Genomic DNA, 14,938 nt, shown 5'->3' with positions numbered 1-14,938 from the left:
TGGCAGGGCTGTAACTGTTCACAGCTGTGTGAAACGCCAGTGGCCCAGGAGCAGCTTAGGGTTTTAACTTTCATTTTACAAAGAACATGTTTGAATGTTTCAACAGGCAAGTTATAACTGGCACTTACTTCTTGTTCCTCTAGAACACTGAAAACCTCCCCCAGCACTGCAGGAGGGGAGTCCTGACTGTGTTAAAGAAGAAGTGGGAGAACCCAGCCCTGGGAACAGAGTCTCACACAGACTCCCTGCGGAACGGCAGCGCTGAGGTCGGACACGGAGGCAACCAGCCTGCCGGTGAAGTGGCTAGAAGCTCTGCCTCTGAGGCCGAAGCCGACCAGGAAGAACGAGCCCACCCCAGACCTAGATTCGGATCACCTCCTGAAGCCCTTACTCAGTGTCCGTATCCCCACACTGAGGGCAGTGAGCGTCCTAAAGACCACTTGAAAGAAAGGAAAAAAATGGAAAATTGTCTAGGAGAATCCAGGCATGAAGTAGGAAAACCTGAAATCAGTGAGAACACAGAAGCCGCAAACAAGATAGAGAAATACAATGTTCCGCTGAACAGGCTTAAGATGATGTTTGAGAAGGGTGAACCAACTCAAACCAAGGTAAGGACTGGGCCGGTGGCAGACTTGAGAAAGCCGATTCAAGTGATTCAACAAAGCTGTTTTTCTGATCTAGACAGTTTGAGTGGTGGCCAGTATGTCTTTTGATTCAGAATTAAATGAATTAACTAAAAGTCTTGAATTATCTACATAGATGCTAAGATTTCCGGATCTTTGACCCAGTTTCACGTGAAAGCAAGCACACGCTGGGATTCAGGTTCATATCTAGAAATGAAGAGAGTTTGGTGCCGATTAGATTTTGTGTTTTTGTACGCTTGCCCTTTTAATTTGTCTTCCTGTGCCTTTTGTCATTTGTAGCTTTGGGGGGTGGAATTACTGCCGACTCTCTCTCCGCTTGGACACAGCTGCAGGCTGAGCGTTAAGGCCGGAGTTTAACATTAAGACTGAGGCTTAGTTGTCTCTTCGCTAGCTGACTCCTCTTCTCAACTGCCTCATCTGTGCCTTCCAACAAATGTTTTCTATCAGCTAAAATCCTCTCCCAGGAAAAATCAATGAGGAGAGCCAGACTAGCTGTAGCCTTCAGGAGTTTTGACTTGCAAATGCACAGGGTTGCATTTTCCTACCACTGCTAATGAAATTTGATCCTTCGTGTGGATTGCAGACCGGGTACCCAGAGGGAATTACTTAACTAGAAAATGAGTTACATATGCTGGTGACTTATAACACAATCCAGGGGCGGCAGAACTGGTAAATTTTTCCAGTTTTCTCATACTTTCCTGCATATCTGGCTTTGTACATGGGGATGGTTTGTTACAACAGTCATCATAATGAAATAAACAGATCTGACAGGAAGCAAAGCCATCATTTTCTCTAGATTCCATCTAGATGGGAAAGCTGAAAATTTTTAAGCTAAATATTTGGCCCAAATCCCTACATGTGTGAAGTAATGGTATAAGACCTTCTTTCTGAGACAAAAACCTCGATAACTCGTCTTAGAATCTTCAGTTATGTTTGATGTGACTTAGTTCATCTCTTCCCGTAACTTGCAGTGGCTATACCTTTCCTGCCTCGAAAAGTTCTTGGGTGCTTAAAGGATCATCTATTTCGAGGATGTAGTAAGAATTTTTAAAAGGTTTGCAAACCTAGAACCCTTTCCTGTGCATGAGTTTTAGCTCTATTTTAACACTGAAACCAGTTGGCAAAAGATGTAACCACAAAGCAGTTTTATGACTTTCCTTAAACTCTCATCCCTCTCAATTTTTAGTCCTCTAGGCCTGCCAGCTCCCTCTTTCTCCTTTATGGTCTTAATAAAAAAAAATTTTTTTAGGCTTTTTTTTTTTTTTAATGGGAAGAAGAATTTTAAGTGGAAGGGAAAAAATGTCAGAAATCCTAAATAGAGAGGAAGGGGTTTTGTTGTGACTCAAAGCACCATTGTAAGCCTCCTCCTCAGAGACCCTGTTAGGGGCAGGACGGCTGATGTCATGCCAGCACACACAATGTCGATTCAGTGCAAAAGCGTGGTGCATGTCGAAACTGGCCTAAGGTAGGAAATGACTGGGATTGCAGCAAACAAAAATGCTGATTATGTGTAAGGATCTGGTGAGAGAATTTTTTCTCATAAATGTCTGGCGAGAGATGGGTCAGAACAAGCCTATCACTTTGTGGCTGGTCAGAGTAGAGAAAGACTCCTCCTATAAAGAAAGATCCTTCTAGATCTCTAATAGCATAGGGCAGACCGCCTGGTTGTTAATGGTATAGGAAGATGGGGGTGGAGGGGAAGTGTCTAAGATTGACCTGGGCTTTTTTAGGTGCCCTTTAAAACTTCCTGATTAAATAGTCATTTATCGCTTAATGGACTGCTTAGTAAAACAGAGCTGCCCTTGGTTTTATAGCTGTTTCTAAATAAGCATCCTTATCCATGTTAGGAACATGGATAGTTTACTTTTAAAAAGTTTTGTCTAATATTTTTTAAAAATGTTAAAAAATAGTTTTGTCTACTTTAGCTTAAGGAATAACTAATTAGTTTGAAACTACGTTATGGTTAATGTTAACATAATTTCAGCTTTAATGTGGATAAGGCTTTAATCGGGAAGTTACATAATTGGATCTTTGGAAGGAAGCTCTGAGAAATATGGTGGGGACTCTAGAAATCTTGTTGGGAGCAAGAGTGTACAAGAAAGAATGTGTACTTCGGATCTAACAAATGAGTACCTCCATGAGACAAGTAAATATAGTAAGTACAAATTGTGTGAATCTTTGGTTCCATAATTAAATTTTAGAGAACTGGACTGAATCTCAACTAACTAGCGGGGCAGGGTCAGGGAGCACATAGATAATGGAAATAATGCTCTAATATTGTGTCCTCCTAAATCTTTTTCTCAGTTATTTACAGGAGACAACGTTAATTGGCTTCAGTTCCACTTTTCTTAGTCTCTCTTGCTCCCTTTTGCCTGAGATGGTTCTGTTGTTGTCCACTTTTCTTCCTGATCTCTGCCCTCCTGTTTTTTTCTCTCTCCTTGTGAAATCTCATCTCTTTCCATGACTCCAGGAGGTGAACCCCCAAACTAGATTCTAATCCTCAGTTCTTCACCCAAGCTTCAGCCTCATATTTCTGGTTGCCTGCCAAATCAGACATCTCTCTTTGAATATCCCTTAGGCACTCACATTCAAGAAGGCTGAAAAAGAAATCATTGTCTTTCTAACCAAAACCTGCTTTACCCTGGGGTCTCTTCATGCATTACCATGCACCAAATCTTGTTGTGAAACTCTTTAGAATCAGTTCTTCCTTCTCCCTGCCTCCTCTTCCCAGTCAGTCACTTACTAAGCCATGTAAATAAGCCTACCCTCAGGGCGCCTGGGTGGCTCAGTCAGTTGGGCATCTGCCTTCAGCTTCGGTCTCGGTCCCAGGGTCCTGGGATCGAGCCCCACATCGGGCTCCCCACTCAGTAGGGAGTCTCCTTCTCCGTCTCCCTCTGTGCCCACTTTTGTGCTCTCTCTGTCTCTCAAATAAATAAATAAATAAATAAATAAATAAATAAATAAATAAATAAATAAAATCTTTAAATAAATACATAAGCCTACTCTCTACACATCTCTCAAGTATGGGCCATTCTGTCTGGTCCCATAGTATTGCTATTACCTCCCCCATCAGCCTCTTTTCTTTCTTCCCATCCATCTCTACAATGTTGCTCTTTATTTTTCTAAATAGATTTGTAAATTAGTTTACTCCCTCAGTCAGGAACTTTTGATGACCCAGGGTTCCACCCAGGCAGTTATAAGTGTCTGACTTTTGATTTCTGTTCAGGTTTGATTTCAGGGTCATGAGATCATGCCCCATGCAGGGCTCCCTGCTCAGTGCAGAGTCTGCTTAAGATTCTCTCTCCCTCTGCCCCTCCCACTCATTCTCTCTCTTTTTCTCTCTCTCTCTCTAAATTAAGTAAATCTTAAAAAAATTTTTGATGCCTCAGAATTAATCCATATTCAATATTTGGGTCTTCCACAGCCTGAGCTCAACCTACCTTTCAGTCTCAGAGCCAATCTTATACTTAAAGCCTGGATCACTCCTCACTTTCTAAATCATTCATGCCTGTCACCCCATTACTGATTTCTGAAATCTTATTCCTCAAGGTCTATCAAAACTGAGATTTTACCGCAGGTTCTCTCGACTAAATTAACCCTTCTTGCTCTCCTATACCTATTGAATTTTCTTTTTACTTTTGTTTGCCATTTATATCATGCTTCCCTTAATAATCACGTATAAATTTGTATACTCCTGGGGCACCTGGGTGTCTCAGTCAGTTAAGCGTCCAACTCTTGATTCCGGCTCAGGTCATGATCTCAGGGTCGTGGGATTGAGCCCCCTATTGGGCTCTGTGTTGGGGGGGGGGGCAGGGTCTGCTAGTCCCTCTCACTCTGCTCTTCCTCCCCCCCATCTCTACAAAATAAATAAAATCTTTTAAAAAAATTTTGTATATTCCCAAAGTCTGTAATTTCTTTCAAAGTAATGTTGTTTTTCTTCCCCAGTCGTTAGTACAATGACTTAGCTCTTAGTGCTTACTTAATAAAAGGAAGAAACAAAGCTTAGAGTTAAAATAGGTTATAAATAATAAGAGCTGATTAAATGCTCTTCCTCACTTATTCTCTACCTTTAGTGAATTATTCAGGTCATTATTCAGGTCAGATGGTTTAGTTGAACATGATGGCTCTAATTCCTATGAGCAAATGAGCAGTGGCTGGATTAATATAACCTACCATCATTACTAGGAAAAAGAAACATGCCCACCACCCCCAGTGGCATATACTGGGGTGGTCTAGCAATCCTAACTTCATGTGTATGTTGATCTGGATTTTAGGTAGCTGCGGTAACTATCCTGGACATCCTTTTATGAAAAGATAGCTGATTAACTAGTCATAACCAACATTCAGTTATCATCGCGTTGACATTTGAATCCATAATCTTTAGAAACCAGAATGTGGTTATTCAAAAAATTAAGTACCTCCTCTTTTATGCCCTGGAATGACCAGGAGCATGTAAGGAGCATGTGACAGGCTCATTCAATCTCACTTCTTTCTGTTTGGTTCCTAACATACTTGGTTCACACAAATCCTTGGATAGGAGAATAAAGACCAAATATTTGGATGACATATTTCTGCCTTCATAACCCATTTAAATTATTGTCTTCTGCTTGGGTCAAGATTGAACCACTTAAGTGTAATGCAAGAAAATAGGACTAGACTGTGGATATCTGTTGATACTTTGAGACAGATGTGAACTACTGCTTCTTCCATGAAGTGTTTCCATTTTGTAGGAGAGGAGTTTGATAAAGAAAGAAAGGAGAGAAGAGGAGAGAGTACTTCCTCACCAAAAATCACTGTTTCCTAAAACACATAAGCTCACTCATTTGCTCATTCTTTGGAGACTAACCATGGATGGAAAGTCGCAATGAGAAAATAATAAGTTTGTCTATAAGTGAAAAGAATTAAACTATTTAGATTTTTTTTTCTTTCTCCTTCCCCCCCCATTATTCATGGTATATTTTAATGCTTTTAGTTAGTCATATTTTAATTGTGTTAATTTGTCTATATTACAAAGGCAAAACAGTACATTCAGCTAAAAAAGAAGTATCTAAAATAAAAATGGAAGTTTCCATTGTCCCAGCCCCTTTTTCACTTGTTTGCTACTTTTCTCCCCTTAGACTCCTAAGCCCTTAAACTTTACGTAGAATTTCTGTTCCTCTTATCACCAGGATCACTATATGAGTGGCTAGCACCAAAACACCAACAAATCCACACTTGTTAATATGAGAGTAAAACCATCTTCCTTCAAACAGTCCAAAATTTTTGTGGTTTTTCTTTGTGTAATTTCGTGGAAGTGACATTTGGTATTTTGTTTAGCTTTCTCTAACTCGTACAGAACAGTGTATATGTGTTGATATCCTGGAGTAAGCCGTTGAGAAAATAAGGAAACCAACCCGAAGCCTGATCTGTGTTCATTAGATAGTTATCCGTGGCCGACCAATCTGTAATCTACATCAAGGAAACAATTTATATTTGCCTTCCTGAAGAATGGATAGGTGTCCAAAGGGAATCTGTACATTGTTATAAAATTATCCATGACATTTTATTTTCTCCTTTCTTGGTTCTCTTATCCACTTAGTGTTCTCTTATCCACTTAGTGTTCTCTTAATAACATTTTTCTTCTCTTAATAACATTTTTCTTCTGCTTCCTTAATGTCTTAAGTAAGTCATTTGAAATTATATTCTAAGAAGAATAAAATTCTGAAGAGGTTCATAATTGGTATTAATTGCATATTTTTAAGCCATAATTTTAAGGTGGACTTAGGGAGTTATTGAATAACTGTCAATATCACTGTAGGACCTAATACAGTCTTTTTTTTTTTTTTTTTTTTGAGAGAGAGAGAGAAAGAGTGAGCACAAGCAGGGTCGAGGAGCGGAGAGGGGCAGACAGAGAAGCAGACTCCCCACTGAGCAGGGAGCCTGATGTGGGGCTTGATCCCAGGACTCCGAGATCACGACCTGACCCGAAGGCAGACGTTTAACCAACTGAGCCACCCAGGCACCCCAATATAGTCATCTTCATGTAGAGGAGTATATCTTTAGTTTGCTTTTCAGCAAATCATAAATCTTTTTTTTTTTTTTAAGATTTTATTTATTTATTTGACAGAGAGAGACAGGCAGTGAGAGAGGGAACACAAGCAGGGGGAGTGAGAGAGGAAGAAGCAGGCTCCCAGCCGAGGAGCCTGATGCGGGGCTCATCCCAGAACGCCGGGATCACGCCCTGAGCCCAAGGCAGACGCTTAACGACTGAGCCACCCAGGCACCCCAGCAAATCATAAATCTTAAATTGACCCAACATTAAAGCTCCAATAGATAACATGCTAGAACTTTAAATATGGACACAGTAACTGGTTTTGTTAAATAAACACAAGAATTACCTTTGTTTTTTCTATCAATGCCATCTTTCTCATATATCCTACCAAAAGTAATTGTTTTTGCTTATTTATTATATTCACCCATGATTTATAGCTTCTTCTATAATTTCAAAATGTAAGTATACTGCTCTCAGTGTTATTTTGACTGACCTCTCTAGCACATCATTTCCGGTAAAGATGTCGTACCAGTATAAAATTAAGTTTTATTTACCCTGAATTAATAACTGAGTAATTCTTTCGTCTTTGGTGGTAAGGTAGTAATGGATCCAGGTGTAGAGATGCCGGTCAAGGAATTCTGATATTTCTCCCTGTTTGTTGCCCTAAATGGCTGTTCTTGATGTACCAACTGAGACCAGTTATCTCTTTCCTGTTTACTTTCAGGCCAACTAACTACTTACTGGTTTTTAGCTGGTTTCATTACAATAAAACATGTTGAAAAGTTAAAAATCAAAACATGTTGAAAAGAAATGTCAGAGGGGCTCCTGGTGGCTCAGTTAAGTGTCTGCCTTTAGCTCAGGTCATGATATCTGGGTCCTGGGATTGAGCCCCACATCAGGCTTCTGCTTCTCTCTCTCTCCCCCCCTCCCTCCCTCTCCCTTTGTCGCTCCCCACCACTTGTTCTCTCTCTCTGAAATAAATAAAATCTTTAAAAAAGAAAAGAAAAGGAATGTCAGAGGACTGGATCGTTCTGTAAGCAAGGTTGGCTCCATTAGAGTTTGGAGTGGCCAGAAAGACTTCACTTACCCCTCAAATATGACTCCCTGTATCTTTCTGGAATCAGACTCACTCCTGGATTAGACAACATAGGTGTGTGTATCCAGATGAATATGTTAGTCATTTCCTCTAGTCTTCTAATTCATTAATGAGTTATAATAAGTGAAAAATCCCTATCAATATCTTTGACGTAAATCCTAGAAACTGTGGAGGACTGTAAGGTTATTTAATCCAGCTCACTGCTCTCAGGGTATTAAAATCCCTAATTTACAGATGGAAACAACTGAGGTCAGAGAAGTTAACTGACATGCCCAGTGTGATTGGCTAATTAATATCAGAACAAGGACTGAAATTGTTTAGTGCCCTGTCTCGACCATGTAACAGTGTCTTCATTAATATTGTAGTAACTGTTTATTAGGTAAAAACAACTGGCCATGGTCTGCCTTATCTGAAACCTAAGGAAACCGGGAAAACTTTTAAACATATCAGCAATTGTATTCTCAAAGACTTTAGCTCTCTACCTTCCCACTTCCCACATTTTATAGTCTTGTAATTGAATTAAAAGCGTCATAGCAATGAAGAGAAGAAATACACGGGAATGCAAGAGATTTGTACGAAGCTCGTCCCTCCTCTCCCCTGCCACACACAGTAAACCAGAAAGGAGAAGAAAAAGCCAACTTAACAGGAAAAACCAGTAACCTTCACCAGTAAAAAGAATAAAACAGCTGTGCACAATGATATCCTATCATTGAATAACTAGTTTTTACATGGTTTTCATCCCTGTGTACTCACTGTTTTGTGTGCTGTATCTTTTGTTTGGTCTTTTTTATATTGACCTTTCTATGTATTTTCCTAGTTCATGCGGTTATCCTTTTATGGGAATATAGTATTTCATTATAGTTTAATCATGCCCCAGTAATTAGATATTTTTCTAGTCTAATAAACTCTAAGCATCTTGGCAGAAACATTTTTAGTTATTTTGGGGGCAGAGCAAATTACCGAAGTGATGTTCTCATGATCAAAGGCCATAATTCATTAAACATTTTTCTTGGAGTGCCTGGTGGCTCAGTCAGTTAAGTGTCTGCCTTCCGCTCAGGTCATGATCCCAGGGTCCCTGGATCGGTGGCCCTGCCATAGCTCTTGGGCTCCCTGCTCAGCGGGGAATCTGCTTCTCCCTCTCCCTCTGCCCCTCCCCACTGCTTGTACTCTCCCTCTCTCTCTCCCTGTCTCTCCCTGTCAGGTGAATAAATGAAAAATCTTAAAAAAAAAAAAAAAGAGTTCTTACATATTTTCAGCTGGTTCTCAAAAATTATACTATTTTGTAACACTACTAGCGCAATCTAAGGACATATTTAATTCTCCAGCGCCTTGTCAGCATTTGTTTTTTATCACTTTTATCTATTTATATTAATAAATATGAAGTATTGCCTCTCCTTTTTTTCTTTTTTCCTAATTGTAGGAGTAACATATAATTTTTGTGGAATGCTTAGAAATACAGAAAATACAGAGAAATCCCACAACCTGGATAAAAAGAGCTCCTTCTATATATATTATTTTACTTAAAAGAGCTCCATTTTTCTTGTTTTCTTCTGCCTGAAGAAGGAAATGTTTGTCTCTCAATACTTAGAGAAATTAAGGCTAGGTTTTAGCTACACCCTTATGCACGGTTCAGCAAAGTCCCATTTTCCCTAGAGGTCATCCTCTACCCTTGACTTTGGAGGGATGAGAGTCTGAAGGAAGGTCAAAGTCCAAAGGTTGAAGAAAGTAGCTGAGAGAAGTACGAGGTAAATTAAAGTGTTGAGAATCAACTTCAAGAATTTTTCCTAGAAGTTAGGGAGACAGGAAATCCTGCTTTTTACTTGATATTTGGGACCTCACTTACTTTATTTCTTTAAGAAAATTTTCCAGAGGGGCGCCTGGGTGGCTCAGTTGGTTAACAGTCTGCCTTCGGCCCAGGTCATGATCTCAGGTACCCGCAATCAAGCCCTGCATCAGGCTCCCTGCTCTCCCTCTCCCTATGCCCCTCCCCCTGCTCCTGCTGTCTGTCTGTCTGTCTGTCTCTCTCTCTCTCAAATAAATAAATAAAATCTTGAAAAGAAAAGAAAAGGAAATTTTCCAGAGAAAAGAAATTCTACAGACTACTGGCTAAAAGCCCTAAGCTCTTTTTCTCTTATTGGGATGTGTTGATGCATTTGGTTTATGGATTCTCAGAGAGTATTTCAAGAGGCCATCCCACTGCTGAGAGTTACTACAGTCAGCTGACAGGAAGGAGGACTTGTGGGGTGGGGTGAGGCCAAGCCTTAGGAAATTCCAGAAAGTCTTGAAGTATCTTGTCTTTTCTGTCTTCTCCGAACAGGCTCCCTCAGGCGTCTGAGTAAACAGGGCTGAAATGTGATAAAAAATGTGTTCCTGTTACAGAAGAGTATTTCAGTATCAGAATTCCTGTTTTTTTTTTTTTTCTTTTTGTGTTCTTCTACTTCCTTGAGAAATATTAGAGGAAACTCCTCCTTCTTCCTGTACCTCAGATTAACACTTGTAAAATGAGGATCACAAAATTCATTGTAAATGCATTTGAATTCTTGTTATTCTTAATATTTGAGTGATTTGGAGGTGAACCAGTACTGAAAGAAATGCTTAGCACTTCATCTGGGATCTCATTAAAAGCTTTTCCATCTCAGAGCTGTGTTCTTCCTCAGAACCAGTATCAGTATAACTTCGATTTCCAAAGACATTTCTCTCTATCTTTCTTTAAGACCAAATGGCTTTGCACATTCACTTTTTTAGTACTTGGAAGAAAAGAATTCGGAGTACTGATACCCTCATGTACCAGAAGGCTTTAAAAAAGAAAAAGGCTCTTAACTTTATTTAACCTGAAGGTTTAAATTGAAAGCTAGCAAAGATGGAAAATTTTATGCATCTAAAACCAAAGTAAGCCTCTGCCCTGGCAAGGCATATGTTCTGGTTCTAAATGGGCTTGCTCCCAATAATGCCAGTGAAGGGACTCTGCATGAGACAGAGAGGGATTTGACTGGAGTACAGGCAGAAAACTGAGCTATCTGCAGGTTGTGACACATTACACATACTCGTGGAATCGTATTTGAACTTCATCTTTGTCAGAATGTAAATATTTGAAATATTGCTTCATTATTAAGGATGCAGAACCCTTTCTGCTTTGGTTAAAAAAAAAAAAGAAAAGCATATTTCCAGGCTTTCTCCTGTTTTTGAGCCCAGAAAATTCTGATTTTTATAGTAATCATCTTACAATGAAGCAGCATTTGGAATAAGTCTTTGGACTTTCCTTTAATTATCTGCAAATGAAAAATGTTCTGAAAATTAAAAAATGTGGATGGGGAGGGGGTCCTGACAAATGTGTCTTTTTGTTTTGGCTGATGATCTTCATTTCTAGGTGGGAGGGGCTGCTCTCAGAGCAGGACTGTGTTGCGTCCTATGAGTCATGTGAATGTGGTTGATGTTGGTGCCGCTGACCTGAGTTGATGTGGCAAGGGTAGAGCTGCTACAGCTTATTTTTTATCAGTTAATCATGTAATTAGCAAAGCTGACTGGAGATAAATTATATGAAATGTATATTGAATTTGCAAGAAACTATTGTCATTGGTATGGTACAAACAAACGAGTCCTTGGCTCTGATTTCTGAAGTGGCATGTTTTCTCTCTCTAGTGGGGGCGGGGGAGACCTTGAAAAAGTGATAGTTCACAGTCTTAAACTTTACTGTTGCGTTGATTAGTCCATTGAACTTAAAGGTTTAATAACTTCCCTACTGTTGAGTTCAGAAGGGTGCCAAGTGGTTTACTCTTCTGTCCTACCGGATTTCAGATATCTTTCCCACTTCAAGTTCTCTGGAAATAAATTGAGATTTGAATGATAGCATCTGGTTGAAGGCTCTCATTACAAGCTGAATAAACGTGACATACTCTGTGCACTATTGTCTGGGAACATTCTGTGACAGCCAATGACCTTCTCTTAAGTTACTTTTCCAGCCTTAAAAATTTGTAACTTTAATTAGAGATCTACCCTAGATATGAGAGAGATAAATGTAGTAATTTACAGGAATCACAGAATGATTTATTCAAAAAACCTGTACCATCCATGTTTCTATTTAAAAAACAGAAACATGGGGGCGCCTGGGTGGCACAGCGGTTAAGCGTCTGCCTTCAGCTCAGGGCGTGATCCTGGCATTATGGGATCGAGCCCCACATCAGGCTCCTCTGCTATGAGCCTGCTTCTTCCTCTCCCACTCCTCCTGCTTGTGTTTCCTCTCTCGTTGGCTGTCTCTATCTCTGTTGAATAAATAAATAAAATCTTTAAAAAAAAAAACAAAACAGGAACATGGTCCCTGCCCTCAGTAGGCTTCCAGTCCAGTGGAGGGACAGACAATAAGCATTGTAGTGGAAGTGTGACCAGGTACCTTGGAACCAGAGGAAGGACTACTTAGATCTGTGTAGGAGAGGCAGGGTGGACTTCATGGAGAGAATGTTGTACAGCTTCCACTGAGTCTGGAAAGAACAAATAGAAGGATAAAAGGGGAATGGGGGAAGGGAACTCATTTACAAGCTCATGGACCTCCCAGCTGTTTGCTTTTCCTGGAGGGTAAAGGGCGAGGAAGGGAATGCTCAGAGAGGGGAGGGAGGAACTAGATGTAGAACTGGTTTTCTGTGACACACGAAGCACTTTAGATTTAGTTCTTGGAATGATTATAGGAATTTTTTAAAGCATTTTGGACAAGAGAGTGATATAGCTTTATATTGGGGGATAATTACATGACATGGGGTAATGGCAGCATCATAGAGACTTGACTGGAAGGTATAGAGGAACCAATTAGAAATATAATACAGTAGTCCAGGGAAAAGATAAAGGTGTGAACCAGGGGGGCGCCTGGGTGGCTCAGTCGTTAAGCGTCTGCCTTTGGCCCAGGTGATGATCCCAGGGCCCTGGGCTTCTTGCTCAGCGGGAAGCCTGCTTCTCCCTCTCCCACTCCCCCTGCTTGTGTTCCTTCTCTCCCTGTGTCTCTCTCTGTCAAATAAATAAAATCTTAAAAAAAAAAAAAAAGTGAACCAAGGCAGCAACAGCAAGGATAAAGTGGGAGGGAGAAGGGAAACAAACAGCAGATACTGCCATCCGGACTTGACCATTTGGGAGACATGGCAGTGTCTCTGGGACATGAGGATTCCCCTCCACGGCTGGTTCAAGTGCTTCGTTTTCTGGTTAAGCTGGTTAGGCAGTGATTATTACCAGAGAGAATTACCTGTATAGAGTTCTTTCTCCCTGGGCACCTGTGATATGTAGTGCTTCGTATTTATAATGCTAAAAACACATTCTGTGGAATGTAAAAACTAATATAAAATCTAATCTCTTGTGGATTTTATTAATAAAGGAGATTTGCAGGCCTCTTCTTTGAATGTTCATCAAGATTTCCCACCTTCTGTGTAAAGCTTATGGCTGGATTTTGTTTTCCGAGCAGATTCTTCGGTCCCAGAGCCGTAGTACAGGTGGAAGGAGGATCTCTGAAAACAGCTGTTCTCTGGATGATTTGGAAATAGGCCCAGGTAAGCAGTGTTCCGTGTGCGTGAGGTTCCCTAGGAAGTACACATTAGTAGCAATACCTTTTGGCCTCAAAGCCAATGCTTTTAGAGGGGGAGTGTCACATATTACAAGGAACTATATTTGTGACCGCCAAGGGGTCCCCATGGGGATGACGAGGGAAATACTGGTGATGCTTTTGGCTCCACGGTCATCTGGGGCTTGAGGGCTGCCATGGATGGACCGCAGTGTCCTCTGTCAAGATTGGTTATCCTGTATTACCCGTGGTAACATAACACCTTGAGAGCATAATAATTATGTTTGGAAGGGGGCCTTTACAGGCATTTTACAAAAGAAAAAAATAAAATCAATAGGAAAGTCATCAGCCTCCTGGTAAAGAATGCAAATTAGGGGTGTCTGGGTGGCTCAGTCTTTAAGCTCTGCCTTTGGCCCAGGGTGTGATCCCAGGGTCCTGGGATTGATCCCGACATCAGGCTCTCTGCTCCGCTGGGAGTCTGCTTCTTCCTCTCCCACTCCCCCTGCTTGTGTTCCCTGTCTCCGCTGTGTCTCTCTCTGTCAAATAAATAAATAAAATATTAAAAAAAAAAAAAGGATGCAAATTAAAATGGCATTGAGATCTAGTTTTTTTCCAGTGTTAAATAAGCCAAAATATTTAAATATATAATACTCAGTTATGGTAAGGGTTCTCCTTTCGATGTTGGGAAAGTGAGTGACTATTACCTAGTAAGTGACACTTATATTCCTGGTTTCCTTCTTTGTACCCTTCATAGAAGAAATGGATTACATCCGATTCCAATAGCCCCAGGTTTAAGATCTTGAAACCGTTCAGGGGCGCCTGGGTAGCGCAGTCATTAAGCGTCTGCGTTCGGCTCAGGGCGTGATCCTGGGGTTGCAGGATCGAGTCCCACATCGGGCTCCTCGGCTGAGAGCCTGCTTCTTCCTCTCCCTCTCCCCTGCTGTGTTCCCTCTCTCGCTGGCTGTCTCTCTGTCACATAAATAAATAAATAAAATCTTTAAAAAAAAAAGCTCTTGAAACCGTTCAAATCACATTTTATCTTCTGATCGAGCACATTATTTGTGTGGTTCCAGGTCAGTCATCATCTTCTCCGTTCAACGCAGAGAAAAGCGAGAGCAGGCGGAATCTGGACTTCCCACGCCTGTCAGAAACCTCCATAAAGGATCGAATGGCCAAGTACCAGGCAGCTGTGTCCAAGCAGAGCAGCTCCACCAACTCTACAGTATGTGTTCTGGGTCATCCATTCATTCATTCACTCATCCAGTCAGTGGTCGCTGAGCACAGAAACTAGAGCTGTCTCCCAGACCCGGCTCTCTCCCTGGTCCCTAGCCATTCTCCTTCCGTGTGAACCCTACCCTAGCTTCATTCAGAATCCTTATCGTGTTTGAATCCTGACTTTGCCTTCCTAGGCCTCATTCCCACCCCACTTCTTCGTTGGGGATGTTATCATCCAGTAATAACATTGGGCGTTATCCTGTCTCTTCTGCTTGATTTTGTTATTGTTGCTAAAAAAGTGGTAATCAGTTAGTTTTAAAAGAAACACTCATTTTTGTTTTTGAGGAAAGGAGAATACTGGCAAGAAATGTAGGATATATTCGACATTAATGTGGGGTGGGGAGGTTTCTTGCAAT

The 14,938-nt window shown here is 40.8% G+C and overlaps 1 protein-coding gene across 2 annotated transcripts in view; it reads left to right on the top strand.

Moving 5' to 3' along the window:
* The window catches only part of LIMA1 (LIM domain and actin binding 1), a 94,156-nt gene that overhangs the window by 59,682 nt on the left and 19,536 nt on the right, over positions 1 to 14,938 (top strand). For both annotated transcript variants that reach the window (XM_008704569.2, XM_040642438.1), the window contains exons 4-6: positions 144 to 608; positions 13,212 to 13,296; positions 14,381 to 14,529. In XM_008704569.2, the coding sequence (XP_008702791.2) occupies positions 144 to 608; positions 13,212 to 13,296; positions 14,381 to 14,529 (699 nt within the window). The remainder of the gene's footprint in view (positions 1 to 143; positions 609 to 13,211; positions 13,297 to 14,380; positions 14,530 to 14,938) is intronic.

Source organism: Ursus maritimus, unplaced genomic scaffold (genome assembly GCF_017311325.1).
Source record: "Ursus maritimus isolate PB19 unplaced genomic scaffold, ASM1731132v1 scaffold_26, whole genome shotgun sequence".
NCBI lineage: Eukaryota > Metazoa > Chordata > Mammalia > Carnivora > Ursidae > Ursus > Ursus maritimus.
The sequence above is the reverse complement of the archived record's forward strand: the minus strand, read 5'-3'. Positions and strand labels throughout refer to the sequence as shown.